The sequence below is a fragment of the Ceratina calcarata genome, unplaced genomic scaffold (assembly GCF_001652005.2).
Source record: "Ceratina calcarata isolate Rehan_Ccalc_2016 unplaced genomic scaffold, ASM165200v1 scaffold189, whole genome shotgun sequence".
NCBI classification, from domain to species: domain Eukaryota; kingdom Metazoa; phylum Arthropoda; class Insecta; order Hymenoptera; family Apidae; genus Ceratina; species Ceratina calcarata.
In genome coordinates, this window is record NW_017140401.1 from 93,192 (window position 1) to 115,569 (window position 22,378).

The 22,378-nt window shown below is 38.3% G+C and overlaps 1 protein-coding gene across 1 annotated transcript; it reads right to left on the reverse strand.

Annotated features, from left to right (window-relative positions):
* Positions 1–4,420: 4,420 nt before the first annotated feature.
* On the reverse strand, positions 4,421–6,550 carry LOC108621944 (spore wall protein 2-like). Its single transcript, XM_018019555.2, has 3 exons — positions 5,961–6,550; positions 5,236–5,487; positions 4,421–4,659 (listed from the first exon to the last, which is right to left on the reverse strand). The coding sequence occupies exons 1-3, from the start codon at positions 6,184–6,186 to the stop codon at positions 4,421–4,423; spliced, it is 717 nt and encodes a 238-aa protein (XP_017875044.2). The 5' UTR covers positions 6,187–6,550.
* Positions 6,551–22,378: the final 15,828 nt, after the last annotated feature.

Below are 22,378 nucleotides of genomic sequence, written 5' to 3' on the forward strand. Positions count from 1 at the left end.
ATCGATCAAGCTCGATCATCCGACTACTGATCGGTTTACTATGGGAAACACTTAAATATCCGTGGACCGATCGTTTCCGCTTTCATCCGTTGGGACCGCAAACCGAACTCTTTTCACACTTTCTCGAGGCCGTAATGAAGTGCGCCACAACACCGCGGTGTTTTTCATCCAGAACGAGACAGCCAACAGGCTGGTCGGTGCACCGGAACATGACGCAACGGCGGTGTGTTTTTGTAGGATGAAAGCGGAAAACCGTTGGAAGGACGGTGACATTTTTAGAAAGGGAATGATTCAATTGTTCTGGAAACGTATTTCGCGGATTTAGGAAACAAGAAACTGTGACAAATTTAAGCGTTTAATTAAGATTGCTGACAAAGTTCAGGTGACGGATTTATTAATTTGCGCTGTTCCCCGTAAAATTTATTTGTCACGCATTTCTCATGCATCAATTTCAAAGTTCTCTGAAAAATAGTTTATGTCTTACAAACTGTACTTTTACATTCTCGCGGTACGGTAGTGTACGGCGGCAAACAATGGATAATAAAATATTTCCAGCGGCGCAATAAAAATCACGAAGCAATGAATAAACGAGGTGTCTGGTACACGTGTCGCTGGACGTACGGTTATCGGTGAACGAATCGTCGATAAAGCTCCTAATGTCGCCATTAATCCTATCATTCGCGACGCGAATACGCGGCTCAAATTCATGAAGCCCCGCGTTATTTATAACGTGACGAGCGAAAAACAATTTATGGAGATTTATAGATTGTCGACGTTGGCGACGCGCATAACGTTGCGTGACGACTACGCCCTCTGACCCCTTGCCAACTGCGATTGCAAAACGTGATATAAGTACTAAGTACATCCCCGGTCGTAGATTTTAGGACAGAAAAGTAGTCGAATGAAACCTCGTAAAAATATGAGTAACCAAGTTGGAATTTGTGGTATTTCAATGAACAGACGATTTACATTTTTGACTGATTGTATTTGGAACCTCAGATAAACTAATCAGTGGATCATGAGATTTCAGACAATGTTTTACATATTTTTGGCAGCAATTTTATTGTATTTTCTCATTTAACCAATAATGAATTGTGTACAAGCAAACATATACAATAAGAGATATTACAATTCCAATTGTATTACGTAAAAGGCAAGATACGTAGCAAACAGTGCCCAATCAACAAAACAAGAGGAAACTTGTATAAAAAAGTACTGGTTTTCTTAATTGACAATCAACCAAATTAACGAGCGCTCCTTTCACGATTTGAATACCCACGGGAAATCACTGAGTTTACGGTCGTTAAAATTCGCTGCGAGTGAGGGAATAAGCATCATCCGATACAGATTCGAAATCTCCTTTTTTAGTCACTCACTGAACGTTGCGTCTTCTTCGTTTCGACAATCTCCATTGCAAATCAGCAGTGGCGAATTCGCGCAGTTTGAAACGGTGATCGATAGATTCGAGGCTCTTTACGACCTTATTTGGCAGTCTGTTCGGCTAGAGATTGGCTTCTCCGGCGTTGGCGCTGCATAATCAAGATAAAGATTGGTTACTGGCCGGCTCCTCTGCTCCTTTTCGAGAACCGGCAAGAAAACCGGATACCGGAGACTCTGCCAACTTCGATTTGGACTCGACATCGTCGTAACGGAGATTAGATTAGGTGCCGTTCCCTTTGGATCCTCCCAGATGGAGAGATTGCTTTGTAAGCAGATCCAAGGACGCCGTGTCGCGTGCTGGATCGCCGCTCCACCCCCTTCGTCTGGAAAAGAATCGGCCGCCGACTATTAAATTAAGTCTTCCAGTACTCGATGCCCTGTTACTGGAAAACAATTCAGCTACGTGACGCCGCTTCCGCTGCGATTGACTTTCCGAATCTCCAAGTCTCTTCTGTTTCTTCATTCCTTTTCTATCTTACCTCATATTTTCATTGCATTCGGTACATCCTTCTTTGTGAATTTAAAAAAGAAATGCTCTATCTGTTATAAACGTCTAATCTAAAAGTTTATTCATTTGCACCAACATGAAACTCTTCTTTAAGAAACCTAAACTATCTTCATCAGAAAGGTCTCTCGTTCTTCTTTGCCTCGCCGAAACGTTGTATTAAATGTGAAGTTAATTGACAATAATTTTTTTCGATACTTGTCCTCTATCACGGAGTAAGTGCATCATTCGATGCTCTGTCGCAGGACGAATCGAATGATCGAATCGTGGGCCGCGAACAATGGCGAGCGTCCATTGGACATCTAATGAAATTGTTTCCTAATTCGGGCCCACTTCGCTCGGTAACGGACTCGCACTGTTCTCGACCGAGAAGAAGGGTAACTAACATTGACATTCGACGATTCGACTTGTCTGTTCCGGGGGCTCACGAGGTGATTCCGATTAAGTGCACTCGAACGTGGATTGCGTGCAATGAGTGCCGCGCCGACCGGCTCGAAACTCGAGGACGAGGTTGTTTATTTCACGGGAGATAGGATGATCGAATTTCACGCACGATGGCAGTTTTCGTGGCACCGTTTAACGAGAAAAAGTTGTATCTTATTTTATGTGGGTGAAATTAAATCGTGCAGTTGCGAGATTAAATGGATAATTAAATCTCATTCATTTTCCTATATTTTTGAGAATATTTAAAAATATAAAAAAGTCAAAAGAATTGACGGAATAGATGAACTATTGATTTTCATAATTCGAAACTGTAATTTCATCTTAATAATCGTACAAATTAGCCTACGTACCTGCACGCAATTTTCATGAACCGAATGAAAGTGACGCGATGCAAAAGACTAAAAGTTTGACGAGTTCCTCGTCCTTAAGCGCGAAATTAGTCGAGGCTTCCAATGCTAGCGATGACAGGGAAATCATCCTTTGTCACGCGCGCGCCGTTTAACAATAATTATCTCGCGCAATTAACGAACAACCGATTGCCGCGCTTCGCCGCACCAAAAGTTTCCTCGTTATAAATAATTGCAAAATCCGCCGCGAATTCCCACTCGCGCACCCTCTCACCTCGTGTCAAATCAGACTGATATCGTCGCGTGACCGTTCGTACTTTTTAACAAACCCGCCTCCCGCTGTTTCTTCGTCAGCGTCGAAACAGACAACGCTAATGCCGTTTCTCTATTTTGCGTGAAACCGAGATACCAATTTAACTTTCGAAAGAAGTGTTAACTCGCCGTCTGCTTTATACATAAAATTGATAGATGTCACATTTCGTGTTGTGATACGTTTTTGCTCTGCGTATTTTGTTCTCACTTACTCATTACCTTTAATTTATTCAGAAAATATTGTTTTTACAAAATATTAATACAAAATTCATATTGATTAGCTATTTAAAGAGGAATCGTATAAACAACGAGGTTTAAAATGCACTTTTTATAATTAAAAAGGGTGTTTAAAGTTAGTTGAAGGGGAGACGAAGTTTATTGCGGGACTTAAAATGAACGTAGTATCGGATAGGAAACCAGGCAGTAATTATGATCGATCACGGATAGACGGTGTGTTTAATGTAACGAGGTACGACGGACAACAGCCGCCAATGACTAATTGCAATTTAGATCGACTCATCAATGCGGCGCAACGTAATATCATTAAATTTTCGCAATAACGATGGACAGCACTTTCGCGCGGTATCAAAATTGCGTTCTGTTGTGTATTCGTTACGCAACGGGCACGCGCGTACAATGAATTTCTGAAATAATTGGCAGTCGTGTTATTGCTGTTCAACAATCGGGAACACTGACAAAGTCGAGAAAATTCAGGTCTTAACAAGCCCTTTATGCGATTGCATTCGTTTTTATATAGTTATCATCACATGAAAAATCAGTAATTAATAAAGTCAATTTCGAACGAAAGATTCCGAACGTTTTCAATTAATGATTCCAATGAAAAATAATAAGTACTGTTTGAACATTCCAGTTTGGATTTGTTTTCAATATAATGTATCATTTGACAGTATTTTTATAATGATACTCTTAATTTTAAGTAGCATTGTGAAATTAATCACGATTCGATTATTATTGTAATGGATTGGTTTTCATTGACTCGTAATTGATGACAACACGGGCAAACCCATTTATTCAATTTGTATAATTATAATTGTTCACTCGATATTTTCAAAGAAGTTTTAAAACGTAATTACTGCGAAAAATGTTCTATTTTTCACGTTTCCAATTATACCGATTCAGTCTCATATACGAACGTAACCTGAGTGTTTAAAATCGTATCTAATTGGACGAGACGAATTCGCTCAACAAACATTATTCAGTTTTTATTCTTCTTTAAAATGATCTGACATTTATACCGATAAGTTATTGTATTCACACTTTATTTCACAAAACGAAATGCTTTTACCGTGTTAACAGTTCTTGCGGAAGGCCAGACAACTGGACGACGGCGCGGCGACCCGTTAGCGAATGATTAATAGTAATGGCCTCCGCCGTCTTCGTCGCCAGAGCTCTTCGAGTACGAGCTGTGGCTGCTGTAAGAACTGCCGTCGCCGTCGCTGTAACTCTCGCTGTGTCCCTGGCTCGAAGATTCTGGTCCATGACCCGTATAGTGATCGCCGCCTGCGTGAGTATAGCTGTCGTGATCGTCCGCTTCAGCGCCGTCATAATGTTCACCCTCATCGGCTGCATAATGGGTATCGACGATGGTACCTTCGGAAGTTTATGGCATAATCACAACTGGTAATAGAAATTCGAAACTAAATTTAGGCTACAACGGTTATATTGATTTTTAATCAAGATTCTCGCGCGGTAATCAAATTTGTTTGGATATAATATCGAACCTTGTTGGTCACACGTAAGCGATTAAATAATCTGCTTCCGTGAAAGTAATCGGTAACACTGTTAGGTATTAAAATTAGGTATGCCGAAGCTTCGGTGGACATAGTTACCCCGTTGATGTAATCCGATATTCTAATCGCGCAGTCCATTGAGGAAACTTCCGCGGATATAGTTTCCATTTAATTTCGTAGTACTGCGGTAATAATTCAGTTTATACAGATATCTTATTAGAAGCAAAATATGATCATTTCTCAAGAACATCTTAAAAGCTTGATAATTTTCATAATACAGTATTATGTCTAGTACAATAATAGTGTAGTATTACACGAGTCATACCATCCACCACCGAACAAGTAAAAAATTGTTGCGTCTGAAGTTAAGACCACAGAAACTTTAATCCCCGCGCAATTACCGTGCTTTACACGGTACAGTATAGTTTCCTCGTACCTGCGCCCTCGTGATCACCGTGTTTCTCGGAACGAGATCCAGCCTCGTCGTTGTGGCTACTTTTCTTGTCACCGCGCGCTTTGCCGTAGGCGGTGTGCTCCTCGAACGCGTACTTGTCGCCGTCCTGCTTGTGGAAGGTGTCGAGGGTCTTATAACCGTGATTGCCCTTGCCGTAGGTTGCCTTCAAGTAACCCTTCTCACCCTCGGCGTCGCTCCCGTACGTCTTGTAGTATCCTCCCTCGTCTGATTTGCCTAAAACCACGGTATTATTCGTGCTTGTTATCGCCCCGACGATACTAGACCTCGAGTACTCCGCTTACGGCTCGTTTCCCCCGAACCTTTCTCCTACAAATTTGTTAATCCCGTTCTTATTAGATTTGTTGCAATTCGAAGATTAGAGTGAAGGATAATTAGTAATCCAATATTGTTTCTTAATATACTGGTATTAGATTAGGTTCCCATGGCGAGCATAAAGTTCTGTGTCTGTAAAGTATTACAGAATTTTAGTCAATTTTGACTGAGAGGTGCTTGTACTATATTTTCAGATTCAAAATAAATTACATTAATTAATGAAAACTCATTAATTACTCGGGTACGATGAGTAATGAACTTCTCATCGTTTATACGTTTCGACGAGCACTCCGTTTCGAATTTCAATTCTTTTACAAGAGGCCTCTACAAAATTCCAGTAATTACGGTGATTAAAATGAATGTTGAAAATATACCGGACGCGTTCTCCTTTTTATTTGCTTGCTGCGTCCCAGGGGAGTTTCCCGCGCCGAGCAAATCGTCGACCTCGGTGGCGAACGGTGCTCGGACGTCTCGACGCAGCGATTCGACGGTGACGACGTCATCCTCGGCGCGAGCCTCGAGCGAACCGCAACAAGCGAGGAGCAGCAGTGCAAGGATCGATTCTTGCCACATGCCTCCCAAATATTCAACCAGATTCATCGGTATCGATGCCGATCGTTTGTTGTGTAAACTTCAGTAGAGGCTGCTTTATCCGATTCCTCCCACTTCCGCAGAAATTTTCGTACCGGCAGAAGGGAGACGTCGCGACAGATTCAAGGGATTTCGCAACGATTTCCAACTTCTGAATGTTTCGCAGGATTTTCATACGTAATATATAGCGCAGCGCAGTAGTTGTATAACTGGAAATTCGATACGTTTTTAATCGGAAACGAAAAATGGTATTTTAGGTTTCTACAGAATAATGGATTTAAAATTGTATAATTGAAAATAGAGAGTATTTAATTCCATTTATTTGATACAATCTTATAGGCACTTTGTTAATCATGAGCTTCGTCCTCGTGTTAGTTATAGAATACCTCGTTACGAATGTAAATTGAACGAATCAAGAAATTATTCCATGAATAACTGTGTTTAGAATTGTTTTATGCAGCCGACCTGTTTTACATTTCACTTTACTTGTAATGTCGTTTACACAATTTCTATCGATCTGGCAAGTTGTTCCGGCAAGAACGACCGAGAAAAAGAAAAATCACGCTACTCCCGTCTAATCGGCTAAAACGGTATCCGTAACAGTCGTGAGATAATGCGGCCGATCCAGAAACGATTTCGTGTAAGAACGCGTGAAAAAAAAGGGCGGAACGCTTTCGAGGGGTCAACGTTCCTACGTTATGTCACCCGATTGTCCCCGTCTCGATGCTCGTTTCGTTTCAACGATTCGATCATGGAAAGCGTGAAATCGCCCGTGCAGCGCGTGTCGCCACCGTTCATCGATCGTCGTTCTTCGACTCGTTCGAATCCGGATTGACTAACAATGAGGGCAAATTCATTGTTGCAACAGTCGCGAACTCCACAGTAAAGATATTTTATTGAGTAACTTTAGGAATAACATTTCTGTTGCTAATTTCAGATTAGGACAGAATTTCGTATTGAGTCGTTCGTCGATGTTTTAAATCCAGATTGATTAATATTGAAAACACATTGCTGAAACGGTCGCGGATTCCACTGTGAATTTTGTTGATCAACTTTTTAATAAAGTTTTTATTATAAATTTGAACTTATTAGGAAAAAGTTTCATATGGAATTTGATATTAAATTATCATTTAATTTAATAATGCATTTTATATCTAGCGAAAAAATACATCTGTTTTCCGAGAATTCACTCGGTTGTATGCAAAATGATTTCTGCAGAATTTGGATATGCAGTTATCGAGAATTTCTACTTCGCTCACGCTGCGTTGTTCTAGTGAATAAAACGCATTCCTAAGGAGCGATGGAATTTCAGTTATCCACCTGTACCCGGGGCGTAACTCTTCTTCTCTATTTAAAAGGAACGGGAGCGTCGTTGAAGGCGTCGACATAATCGAGCTTAAAACCGCGCTGCCGCCGCAAGCCGACGCTACATGCCTGCGACGGCAGCTACTCTCCGTCCGGTAATTTGCAAATCTCGGGTGGTATGTAACTTTCGGCACCGTACCACGAGGTATTCTTTTTCTTTTCAAACCTCGCTATTCCATGGAATTCGATAAGGAATGAAGAATTAGAAATAAACGAGAGAAATTGACCTAACCCAATCCTGAATTCCAATATGGATCCTCAAGCGTGTTAAGACTTCCGACAATTTTCAGGGTCCATAAACATAAAAAAGAATAATTGTTTTATCCTGTTTCGAATAAAGATAAACTATATACTATTATTAAATGTAGAAAATATGAATTAAAACATAATTTTATCGATTGCAGTATTTGACATAGAACTCTCTTAGATGATTGATTTATCTCTACACAGATATATTTACGTCTTCGAATAATAAAATTTCTTTGGAGAAAAGACGATAAATAGGTGAAACTTATTGAACCACTGAACGCTATCCGACGAAGCAATTACGTGACTCAGCCTGTATAAACTAGTGCATTTGAAGCTGATTTGACGGTTTGACGAGTCGATAGCCGGTTAAATCGCCGACGTACTGCTATACGTACCAGACGTCCTAATGTATTCGGCGCCTCCGGTATCGACGTACATGCGTCGCGCCGCGTGATGCACCGCGATACGACCGTTTTAGGAATCAGGCCACGAATAAATATGGGAATAAGTATTAGGTTCATGCATAGCAAATGTTTCTCTATTTTCCAGTTGAATTACGTTTCGACTCGTTCAGAATTAGGAATCAAGTTGAAAATGAAATAACAGGAAGATTTACCATAATGAAATTGCAATTCTGTTATTTATATTAGTGATAATAATTGATACATTATTTTATGACATCAGTGTTTTTTTGTTGGAGACATTGAAAATGTATTATTTGGCTTATCTATAATCGTGGCATACTAATTCACAAATTTGCTCTCATTTCCACGACTCAATCGGCACGGTTTTTCCATTCGAAACAGAGTTCCGTGTTCGTAGCATGGAAATTCAGGCTGAGAACCACGACCGAGCAGAATAAATCGCAAGCGAAGTTTACTTTTAATTTCATTACACCGGAACGGACTTAGCGGTTTTAATAAATTCAGCCCGCAAAAATTGTGACCCTCTATCTCTTCCGACATAACACAGTCCACTCCATTCCCTTTATTTCTGCGCCGAGCTGCTGCATTTCACAAAAGATTTTTTTGGATCATTAACCACTTTACCGCGGTTTGTTTAGTTAGCGCTCGACGTAATGCCGCTGCGTAAAACGGATCGGCAGTCCACGTTACAAAAGATAGCCCTTCCATCAATCATGACGCAAGAAGTTCATCGAGATGGGAGAAGCGAGCGACTTTTTTCACGGCCACTTCACCGATGTATTGGCGAGCATCGGAAAATGAAGTTGAATGAGCTATTGCAAGATTTATCCTCCGGAGTTCGTTTTACTCATCTTACTTCTCGAGTCCCGTTAAGGGATGCTCATTAATCAGCTCGTTCTTTGTTCGCGCCAACTACTCGCTTTTCTACACTAAACCTCGTCGCCGCCCGTACAATCTCGTCGCCTTTATTAAAATATTACCCGAACGTGCACTTTCCGCGGAAACTCTCTTTCAACAAGGTTCGACGGAGAATCATTAAAACTTTTAAATTAAAGGATGTCGTATTACCAGCTACTTACATTTAACAATGAATATCTGTACAATTTTAGTTCGACCTTAAACGGTCGAAGGCACATTATAGACTATACGAATGAAGAAAAATGATAGAAAATTAGGCAGGAATTGTCAATAGAGATTAAACATCTTTTTGACAATTTCACATTTTTTATTACGCTACATTACCTTTACAGAAAGGAAGTAAAATTTATCATGATCCTAGAATTCTAGTAACGTGCAATTTAATACACCGTCTGTAACCTGAAACTTGAACTCCTCTTCGTTTGCAAATGTTCTTCTAAGTTTTCACAGGTTTCCGAAGCGAGTACATTTTGACGTTGGAAATCTCTGATGTTTAATTCCCAGAAAAATGTTTCTGAAATGTTTCTCCCGAAAGGATAGTGCGCTACGCCTTGCGCTGTAGTACTAAGTTCTCTGCTTATTACTACGTTTCATAACTCTATTTGCTGGACAATAATTAGCTCGTTGCGAAATTATCCTCGTGTTTTCTCCTATCCGATATCTCGTTTCACAAGTCATCAGGATAAAATTATTTTAATACACGGGAGAATCGAATGTGATATCAAATTGCATTTGTGGTGTACGTAACATCTTACTTATGGATTTTATGAGGACATTCAATGAATTCTACATATACAATTTATATATTCAATGACTATATGTATATGACTAATATCACATACAATAACTTATTTAATCATTTCATCGAAACATTTTTTACAATTTTATATGACATTTCTTACTGAGTCTGAAATAATTTTAATTACGGCGCTATCTTGCGCCAGTTGAAAATGTTGCATTAAACGTTAAGCAAGAGTAAACAACGGTACACAGGCGTAATAAGCATGCGACGAAATTCGAGCGCGAAACCCTATTATCCGTTTACAACGCTCACCTTTTATCCATTCCACTGCGACGCTTTTCCGGATTTGATAACGCGAGGTTTATAGCCGTACGCTTAAAGCGAAGTTAAACACGAGATACTATTTACGCGGCCCTAAAAAGAGTGCAACCGTAAAAATTTCAATTCTTGAAAAATCGTCGCGGCGTAAGATAAATTTTTAAATTCCTTTCGAAAGATAAATCCTAGTCAGGAGAAATGACATAAATGCTTATACAGTACTTAAACTTCTGTATTCTAGTTCGAATCAAATTTGTACGTCGCCGATCTTTTATCGTTTCCGTTCAGAAAATGTCTTATGCTGTTTCTCTCATTGTCAGATCTCCTCTTTCGATGAAAACATTAGTAAACATGACAAGTATAACTTCATGATGTGCTTTCACGTCCAACAGTTACTATACTCGTGATCAATGGACGATAATTATGAATTAATTTTACATAACTTAATACTGACGTTTAAGAAGATAAAAGTACAAAATTATTGAATTACTTAAAGCAATAGTTCGTTTAAAGTCAAATTTATGATTTAAAATATATAACGCGATATATGAATAAGTAAGTTCGTACATTTTGATAATGGAAACTGATATTCATTAAAGGGAATCGTGTAAATCACTAGGACGTTTAATCGGAATTCTTTCTACATTTTACACGAGTTTGTGAAATAAATGTTGAACGTGCATAGATAACGTGCGCGTGATATATGACGTGGACAGTGGCGGGATCGATACACGAAATTCCTGGTCATTTAAATCCAAAGTCCTCCAAGCGGAACACAGAACGCGGAGCCAATCGCTCAGAAGAGATAGCACGCCAGCGCCCCTCAGTTAGAGTACCAACTTTTACTTTAAGTCCTGCATAGCCGGCAGAAGTTTCCTGGATTTCGCCTAATCGCAATCGCATCGGGTTCGTCTGTTGAACCGCGACCCCAGCCCTGTTAATTTGTAACTGTCGCCACTTGATTTAAAATTACTACTACTAATTTTACGTTCTATCTATAAATATATGATCCTAGATAGGAAAGAAGTTAATTAAAGTAATCAGATACTATTTCAAGTAATTGACTGACTGAGAGTCCAATTTTTGTTAATCCCGTTTTGAAATTGGAAGACTCTCTCTGTGTTGTGTATGTATGTCTCTCTCCCTCAAATGCCGATAGAAAAAAGGAATTGTCCCATTAATTTTCTTTTTTTCAACCACCTGGTCTCAAATGTCCCATTTAAGCATTCGGTGTATTCTCGAATGTCTATGGCAATTTCACATATAAAATTGATGTTCGTATTAAAATTATGCATTGAGATTATACATTTAATAATTCAAGAATGCAAATATAATTTGAAAACCTGATAATACATATATATCCTACACTATACTATATATTTATATTCTCTTTATACTATTTTTACTTACTAGATGCATTCAGAATTATGGAATTCAACATCTCGTTAACACTCGACAGTCTTATTTATTCATATAATTTGATGAATTAGAGATAACACGAAGGACATTGAGATGCGGGAAATCTGAGAGGAATAAATCATGTTCTGAAGTTTAATTTGTTGGCTTTAGTTCCTCGCCTCCGGTGAAGATAAAATAGATTTTATCGCGAGAATTCAATAGCTCTCTGTCTTACGATCAGCACCGATAACATTGCTATCGGTATGTTACAATGTGTGAATGATCGATCTTTTTACACGCTAAGAGATACCTTGATCGCCGTTCGAATTCTGCCTCCGTCATTGAGTGCACATACTTTTATTTCATTATTAAATCGCATTCCCTCTCAAAGATTTCATACTTCATGAGGGAATAGTCTCTTGATTGTAATTGAGATGTTTATTGCAATCAGTGATCATAATATTTCCTAGGTAAATGTAAGAACTCGTTACACGGTCTGAAAGATTTCATATTTAACGAGGGAATACTGTAGTTTACTTGGTCGTCAGTGGCTGGGATGCGCAGATTTAGAGATTTATGAGGATAAATTGAAATTGTTATGGCAGCAATCTCCAGAATGGTCAGGAAGCTTTTGAAGCTTAATTGGATTCTGGAGCAAGTGGACGTAGTGGGACGTAGAGTCGTGACGTTTCTAGGGATATCGATTTCAGCTCGATTTTATGGAAGGATGTCACGCGTACTGTAAACGCTCCATTCTAAAGTCCTTCCTGAGATCTGTTCGCCTTGAATTCAACTCAATAACGCTGAAGAGAGCATTAAACATTAATAAAAGCGTCTTTTTATACCTACCATCATAAAATTTAATAAACACAGAAGTACGATAATATGAATTTTTGCGAAGGATAGTTTTAGACTATATGAATTTATTAAATGTGTAGTTTAATCACGGCAAGTACGTAACATAAGTGGATCAGTTCACTTGTTTTTAAGTAAAACTAGTTTCATGACGACGAGAAGAAATAATATTGAAACAAAAATGAAAATTATTCTCAAATATAATACATAATATAACAAACATTGGACACAATTTTGTCTTTTTTATGAAAGTAGGATTACAGAAGGGATGCTTAACATTGCTTGACGTACCACAATTTACGTCACTGCCCGCTGAACTAAAGCTCGGATTTCAGAAGATTCATTATACCCCTGTGCGAAAGGAGATTCCCAAGTACAATCGCGCGCTGATACCGCTTGTTTGTTCAATTTTTAAGCCGGTAGCCGGTTGACAATCTGAAATCCGCTCTCGCGAGCTCAGCAATCAAGCATATTGTCTCTCGCTGGTCGCACACCGAAACGCAACGTAATAAAAGACAGTGGAAACTGATTTGACCGAGCGCCTCCCTCGGGGATCATCTCGTTCCGCTTCGATCATATCGTCGTGGCTCGTATACCATCTTGATGTACCATCTACCTCTACACCACTTTCAGTGTTGAACATCATTTAAGAGGATGTCTTACCTTTTGACTTGAAAAATATTTGAAGTAATAAGCTGAAGTTAAGTATGCAGTCAAGTGACGGTAGTTGACGTTCGACAAGGCCTTAATTAATCCAAAAATGACAGTCAATAACGACAGTTATTCAATAAATTATTACATGGAAGTGAACGACGGATTCATCACCGAAGATAATGTTACCTATCAAAAAAGGAAAGGGAGGAGCGAAGAGCGTGGAGGAACGTTTTCGTCTTCTCGTTTGATATCCGATGGAATTTTCCACCTAACGAGGTGTCAGGAGATTCTGGCCCTGATTCGATTTCCCGAAGAACTCTTCTCATTCTTTGGTGAAATTCAATTTCGACTCGGATCTCAGATCCTGTCACAGAGCAACTTAGACCGGGCGCTTAAACGGGGAACGGGGAGCTAATTAAAAAGAGACCTCGGGATTTGCATTCCGCCGCCCGATCAACTGAACATCCTCAGTTTTTCCCGAGTAAATTTCACGGTACCGTTTCTAACGAGCTTTCCGATTCCTCGACGCTTCGCTTGGGTATAATTGCTCGCCGATCGATTTAATTCATTTCATTAATTTAATCTGATTTGTTAATTTATTTATTAATAATTAAGCAGTTCCCTTTTCATATCGTAAAACGATTCCTTAGTATAATTTAAAGAATAATTATATTATTCGTCAGTTACTTTAACGCAATTTCAGCCATCGGTCTGGAAACTGCTTCATCACGCTGTTCGATACTATCGGGCGACCAAAAAATTGAAATTAACGCAAGAACATTACTCAACCGTTCGATCTTAATTCATCGATGGACGCCAGATGAGATTAGGAAAAATCGGGGTGAAAATTTCCTCGGCGGCGACCCGACAGCGGCGGAAGAAGAAGCAGGGATGGAAGAGGAAGAAATAGGATGGCTCTTGCAGGTTGGTAAGTCGGAGGTGGATGGATCCTGTCGGGATTCGAGCTGATGCCATTCATCTTCGTCTCTTGAGCGGGCAACGAGCTGGCCTCGGACACGCTCCTCTATCATGTTCACCAATACCTTGATCTGTTTGCTGTTTCATGCACCCCCGGTTCTTGCACGACCCTGGTTTCGACTTATTTCAGCCGACTTTTTCGCCGGCCTCTTTATCAGCGAGCCTTTTTTCCCTGCGGAAACTTTTGCTTGATCAATGACGAGGCGAAAACTTTTTGGCGCGCAACGCGGCTGATAATTGAGTTGCGTACTTCGCCACGGTTTCCGCTTCCATGTCCGGGAGATTGAAAGATTAATATTGCAACGGGATGGTGCTCGCTGAATTTCGCAACGCGCCGAGAAGACGGTGTCTGGCTGGAATTTATTTTGATAAGAGTTTCTTCTACGGCATCCTGGTTTCGCTGATGAAGTACGAGGAGATTGATTTACCGCAAGTTGATTAAGAAGTCTCCTCGATAGCAAGTTCCAATATGATCACGGATGCTGTGAACTCGTTAATATTCCACTGACTTACAAGGTATACTTCGTGCGTTACGAACCATGTATCTCGTCAAAGGCGAAATTAATTTACATTTACCGAGTGTCACACACCCTAGTAAAAGTGTCACCGTGAATAATTATACTAACACTGAAATTGAAACTTTAACTAAAACGTTGCTTGATCTTCAATTATCAATCATGTGGGTGTTGTTCATTATGAAATTTGAGGTATGCTAGAACTAACATGTACAACATTAAACGGGATGATCTAGAAAAGTCGAAGTGGAAATCAATTCGTTATTATGGAAACAATCTTTGTCACGAGATTTGGCCAAGGAAATTCTGAAAGAAAAGTCGCAGTCAGAAAAACACATATTCCAGCAGGTTGAATCAATTGTAAGCCTGAAATGTGGCTCTATCGCGTCTTTCTCGACGTAAACGAGATTCTTTTCCATGAGAAAGTCATTAATCACGCGCGTCTACATCCAGGTGATACACATACCCGGTGCTAGGAAAAAGATGCGCGAGAGATTTTCACTCGATCTCATTTGCCGACGCAGTCGAGCATAACCCGCGATCCTAAACACTTTTCCAAGCCACGGCTGCTTGCGATCCAACTTCTCCCGGCTCGACGGTCGCCCCTCTCCCAGAGTTCTCAAGTTTCTCCTTCTTCCTTCGTCCTTTTTGCTTCCTCGCCACGGTTCCTATCGGCGATAACCCCGTCCCATCAATTTTCTTTTCATTAATCCGCTCGTCTCTCCAACCAGTCGTCTGTATCACTTGTTCCCGATGACTTTGCTCCTTTAAAGATTTTCTATGTGTATCTGCGAGCTGCTAGTTAATTCTTCCTCTTTTTCATTGAATACACAAAGTGGTTTGATAAGAACGTCTGAAATAATACAATGTTTACTGATTTCATTAAGATGGATCTTAAAATGAATTGTGATTTGTTAAAACACAAGAATTTATGAAGTCAACGAGTTTCATGCAAAATTCATATCAAACATACTTCTAATAAAATTGTTAATTCTTTTCCTTCTGTATTAAATTAATGAATATATAGTGTAGTTTAATTACTGTTGTACTCTTGCTTTTTATTGTAACGAAAGTTATTCAACTATTCTTTACGTCTATTCTTATTAATTCACTATTTTTTTTATCAAAACCACTACTTTCTGATATTTTAAAATACATTTTCCTTCTTTTGGGCAAGCTAATGCCAGTTACTAACAGAACAATCTGAAGTTGCAAACTAACAGGGGATTTAACAGGCACATCCTCTCGTTTTATGGCGGGGCAGAATAAAAATGTCAGTCCGTAATGTCAGGTTGCCTTCAGAATTTCTGAGAATGGTAGTAGCAGGATTTACTGTTTGTATAATATGATGTATGTAGGTTGCGAAATCCTGTTACTATCACTAATGCATTCCTCCCCACAAGAAAGCATCCGGATCCACTATTCTATTCTTGCCTTCTCTTAAAGTTACCGGAAGTTTATACTCATTTTTTCAAACTGCAGACACTAAGCGCACGTGCACGTGTACGTAAATCTTGCCTGAAGAAAAATACACGTGTCTGCATTCTTTTTCAATGGAATGCAACAAGAAATGTTCTAGGAAGTTTCAACTTATCTTATTCTTAGCATTGGTAAAGATCACAGACTTCTATACAAACATATAATATACTGTCGATGGCGATGTGATCTGCCAATACACTAATGCAAATCCTCCTAACTGTGTCCATTTCAATTATAACTCATAAAAGTAATTTTTCGTTCTTTTATTTCTTCCGGCATGTCATGATTGTCAAACATTTTACTCCTATTATAATGTTACGTTGTATCAAAGTCGTAAAAGATGTAGTAGTTTGTTTTGCCTTCTATTTTCTGTTTTCTTTACGTTGACACAATTACACCACTGATAAATATTGCCGGGCAAAATTGTGAACTCACTCCTCTGAACAGAACAACTTCTTTACACTGCAACTAATAATTGAAGTCTGATCTTATTTCGACCGACTATTGTGAATTGATACTATAAGCAACAATGGATTAGAAATGGTTTAAGAAACAGTTTAAAATAGTAATATAACAATTAATAACTATTTACGATTTAATTAAACATTGGAAGAAATATTTGATAAAACATGAAACAGTTCCTAAAAAGAGTTCGGTGTTCCAAAGGTTCTGCATCTGTTTTAAATTATGCTTATTTTAATATGGATAAATTATGTTCATTATCGATAAAAAAGTCAAAGTGAGGGAGAAGTGAAACCCCATCGTTCATCGACAAACGTTAAACGAGCGGCTCGTTGCAACGGTGCAGTCACGTCATCAAGCTCCTATCGACGCTTTATCCTCGCCTCATTAACGAGATATTCGAGGAGAGATAAAATTCTGAGGCCAGCAGCTACTGGCAGCGTCCCGACGCGTGTCAAACCCGGTGGCGCGCCCGGATGCTTTCGATCCACCCCGGTGAAATATTGTTTCGCGACGGACGGACGGGAACGCGAAGCAGAGAAACAGCTATTACTTGTATGGAAATATACGACCGTATTAAAATAACGCTGAAATATTGCAATTACCTGGACACGACATTCCGAAAAAGGCGAAGTGCTGTTTCTAATTCGAAGGAAGAAGCGTGTCAGGCGAAAATATGAACTTGTATACCATATTTAATTTAATCTTTACAATAAAAAATAGATACAATAGAAAATCTATCATGATTATTTGGTTGGTGAACTTGATGCTTTAGTGTATTTGCTTCATATTTAGCCTCATGTACAGCACATTATAGTGCAAATATTTTATCAATCTCAATATACGTTAAGCATATTCATAAATTTTTTAGTAAAACATCGATTAGTTGCAGCTAACATTTCATTTTGCTAAAGACAAAATTCATGTTACGTGCTTGAATAGTAAACAGGGACGGAATCCTATTAGATAGACGTTAAAGCGTTCAAGCATATGCACTTACGTTCACAGCATTAATTTCGCGAGCAGGATTCGTTATCCGATGTTCTTGCAACTCGAAGAAGGAAATTGTGTTTATCTATTGCTTGAGTACGTGCACACTGTTGTTGAAATAACGATCTCCGTAGCTAAGAATCACGATTTTACTTCTAAGCAATTTCAGTCTCAAACGAATCTTCAATCCTCTGAAAGATATTAACATGATCGTTTGTTCTGTTCTTGGAAATTAATTAAGACAAATTTAATTGCGAATTAAGTTATAAGTACACTCAAGATTTGATCCATTTGTAAAAAAATTGCAAAAAATATAAACGCTGCATGCGATGCACAAGAACTCATAAAGAAATATCAAAAGTTAATACATATTGTAATACTTAAATAATAAAAGCATTTTGTTCATCACATTAATATAAATATTGTATTTTGTACAAAGGTCGATAATCTAATAACAAGATTGTTCTTTCAGTTGGAATAGAATCATGTGTCCAATAGTTTTTAATAATTCTAATAGCTCAGTGGAAATTGATTACCTAATGAGAGTACAAACTAATAAAGGTATGAACTCCCTTATGGCTCGTTTGGCTACTAATTTTCATTCACGTAGCTGATATCATATAAGAACAGTAAATCGAAGAAATAAAAAAAGGAATCGAGAACGCGAAACACCCATTTTTTCCTCTAATTCTTCGTATACGTGTAGATAAAATCGTGCAATGTCAGTGCATGCACGCAATTTCGCAGTACGACCTTGATGAAACCCGTCCCCTAATATTGAAATAAGAAATTGGTATCGATTCCTCCTCATTGATTGTTCGCTACTTGATAAAACCCTAACATTTTTATTACGTTTTCATACTTGCTTTGTTCCGTAATACTTTGCACAAGAAGGTTTTGACCAATGTAGTAATAATGGGTTGGCAACTAAATGATAGCGGATTTTGTCGATAGACTTCATATTTAAAATTCGCAATTACTTGGTTGCCAACCCAATATCTGCAGTATTGAATAAGTACAGTAGAACATGAAAATACAAGAATGATTGTTTTACGTTTTAATGTATACATACAGTGGGATTTTGTATATTAAGTATTGAAGCTTTGCATGATTTTATTTATTTTATTACACGTTGCACTTGATCAGAAACTTTTTGTCAGTAATGGTATACATATACGTTTAACTACCATTATTCATTCCGTTCGAACACTTAATTATCCTATCATCTTTTCTTTGTCAAAACCGGTGAGACATAAGAAGGTTATCCTTTCTTTGGTTGCTCGTGTATCAGTTTTGCCCGGTTGTAATTAATTATCGGCATTATATCATCCGCCACAGCTGGCCATAATCCCGAGAGCAGCACACGTGCAACGTCAGCCGCGGTGCAACGCGTGTTGCTGCAAATAATATTCGGCTGCCGATACGTCTGTAGTATTTGTCCAAGGTCGTGCAAATCATAGTCAGCTGGAACGCGAGCATTTAAGCTATGCAAACGGGATGCAGGATATCCATTACGCCATTTATTGTTTAATTCCGTTCCACTATTTCTATTTTTAGCATCATTTTAATAAAATCATGTCTCTCTCTTTTACATTTGTATTTATCAATTTTCTATAGAGATTAATGTTTGTTATCAATAAATGCATGAACGCACTTTAAGTTAAGTTTCTATTAAATGTTTGTGGGAATAAGATCAAATACTTTTCAATCTGTCGCAATTAATATATTCTTAATGAACTGGATTTAATGCTGAATGGAATTCACTTACAATAGAACTGAATGGCATTCACTGAACTTCAAATTTGAAGCTTGTTAACCATTGCAAATAACTGAATTGTCAATAACTCACGTCGATTGTAAAAGAAGTCGAATACTTGATTTCACAAACCTCTATTAAATAAATTTAATAATTATCGTGCTTACACGTCGGGTCTTTCATATAATCGACAATTCTATAATAAACGATGTATTACTAGGAGACAAAGAATAACGCGAATTCTATTTCATTGTTATTACAGCAACGAATGTCGCGTAATTATTCAGGATCAGGCAAACGCGCGACGTGTATTTACATGCTGAAAAATTGAACCGAGTGGCTTTCGTCTAGCGCGGCGGCTGGAAGTTATTATTTATGACACAATTACCGAGTTGTTGGTAATGCGAAGAAAGCGCCGGCCGATATTCAATTTATTGTTGATCAGCGAACTGTTCCTGTAATGAATTTCCCCGCGTACGAACGCTTGTGTCGTGCATTCGCTGCGAATCAGCAGTCGTAATCGAGAAATGGCGCGGAAGAATCGCAACTGGCGGTGCTGTGCGCGAAAGAGCATAGCTACAGAGGAGAATTTGTATTAAATATGAACGCTATGCTGACCTTTTACGATGAGTAGTTCATGAATGTAATGCTATCGAAAAGAAACTTTATTTATTAAACTATTCCATTGAACGGTTTGGGAACAATTCTTTAAAATGGATTAATTAATAATATGAAAAAATCTGCATAAACTACAGTTGATTTTGTGTATCTAATACACTTATTTCTTGTTTTATCAGTCAGTCGATCGAGCATTTTCATCTATATTGATTATTCAATCAAATACATCTGCGTCTACTAAAATTAGTGGTTTATACTATATCTACGTATTAATAAATATATTACTATATGTATTGAATCACTGTATATCACTACATCAATTCCTTCACCTCGTACACAAAATTTTCGCAAAAGCAATGTCAACTGAGCGTCATTTCATTAACACATGACAGAGCGTTTCCTGTATGTCAATTTCTTCCATATCATTCTATTCCCGACTTCTATATATCCGTGATTTAATCCGATCAATTAAGACGTCCATTTGCAGATTAAAGCGCGCCATCCTGTAGCTACATTCAATTTCATGTCCTCCGATTTCGGTCGGAACATGTTTCGCCAGTGAATGAGCTCGGTCGAACTTCGATACAAATGTAGGGGTGAGGTGACTCAATTAGAACGGTCTAAAACGCGTCAAGGAAAACACGCTCTTCGCAGAATTTGGTACAGCCTTAATATAATGCGAAACGTGAAACGCATTTTTGGACGTATTAAAAAGTAGAAATTAGAAGAATGTATGCTCACTGAATGGAATTTATATTTCAATGAACACATGATGAAGCTTCTTGTGGTAAATTTTACTCCTATAACACAACCTACATTTATAGACACATCCACAATTTGGGTGTTCGTCTATTCCATCAAACCTCAGACGAGATATATGGGTAAAAGTTTCACCTTTAGACTTTTGGATCTCACGTTTGTGTATTATATTGACACGAAAAATTAACCCTGATTCGATCCTTTGTTCATGAATAGTTCTCGATTAAATTTAAACTTTGCTAAAGTAATACTGGAGAACAAGAGGGATGTGTCTGTGTTCTCTCTTGCCTTACAAACAAACGAAGCTTCGTTTCGTCTCCCGTTCGTTCACCTTCTATTCCAGTAAAATGAAATCATATCTTTTCTTAATTCATTTAATAATAATTCGACGAAAAATCGTAGGTACAAAGCGTGTGTTTATAAGAGATTTTTTTATTCAAAACAGATCGTTTTCATTGACATAATGACCAAAGCGCGCCAGATTTGACTTTCCTCTTTCTGAAGAGGTACCTGACGACCGAGAAATATTTTCATATAAGGACGAATAGTGTATACCCGTAAATCCACATTTTTGGCTAATCTTGTGAGTAACATTGACAATCTACCTTATCACGTAGCTTTCGGGGTCTATTCCCTTAAGTTACAGAGACTTTTGTAGTTCTTCGATTGTAACCGTTATAAAAAATTAGACATTGGAAACGATACTAGCCCAGGTATCACCACTTGGAGGCGATTACATTAGATACCCAAGCAATGGACAATCCTCACTGCCCCCTTCCATTTAAATTATCACTCTATTAAACGAAGCGTACAAGTTAAGCTCTTATACGATTGCAAACAAAACTCTACATTTTATGAACTCTAATTTGAATTCTAAATGTTAGAAAATTGGAATGAGAAGAAAGCAAAATCCGGCATTTTGCTTGGATGGTCAGTGTTTGAGTCGAGCAGGGCTCTGCACAAGAGCGATCAAAGAATCTGAGGAGCGCTCGCCGAACTTATGTACATATCCAATATGTATACCCTAAGGAATTGGTCAAACAACCTGCGCAGATCATTCGCTAATTCTAAGGGGGTAGACCAATTTACATATTTGCTCTTCCTTTATTTATTGATCATCGTACAGGATCATCCGAGTGATCTAACAATAAGAGAAAGTAACCACTGATTTTAAGTAGCTACTTTCAGGATTAGTCAGTTGGTCATGGATCGTGAAATAAAATTGCCACGTTTTGTTTCCATTCGTTTATTAATCAGAATTTAGTCATTTTTATAATACATTAGTACACTTTGTCACTCACACTACATCTGCTGATAACGTTATAAATGACATGAAAATTGTAATGGAACAGAAAAGAGGAGACAAAAAAATTGTCTGATAGGTCTACTCATACGTCTTTGATTGAACTAAATTAGATATAATTGACTTCTTTACCACTTTAACGTCTTTAATCTTATTTCACATCATAAATTCAATATATGAGTTATCAGAAGTATGATCTTCTATTGAAGCTGTTCATAATTTATGGCGTGATTTATTGTATTTATTGTACATGATTTTATTATGACTGAATGATTTATTTCATTTTTTCAATCAAACGTTGATACTCTTTCCGATACAGGTTTATTTTACTTTTTAATTAAAGACCCGTCGCTCTTGCCGATAAAGTCGCAGTATTCGAATTCCGTTGCACTAGTAACGAGCGCGGAGCAGGTGCGG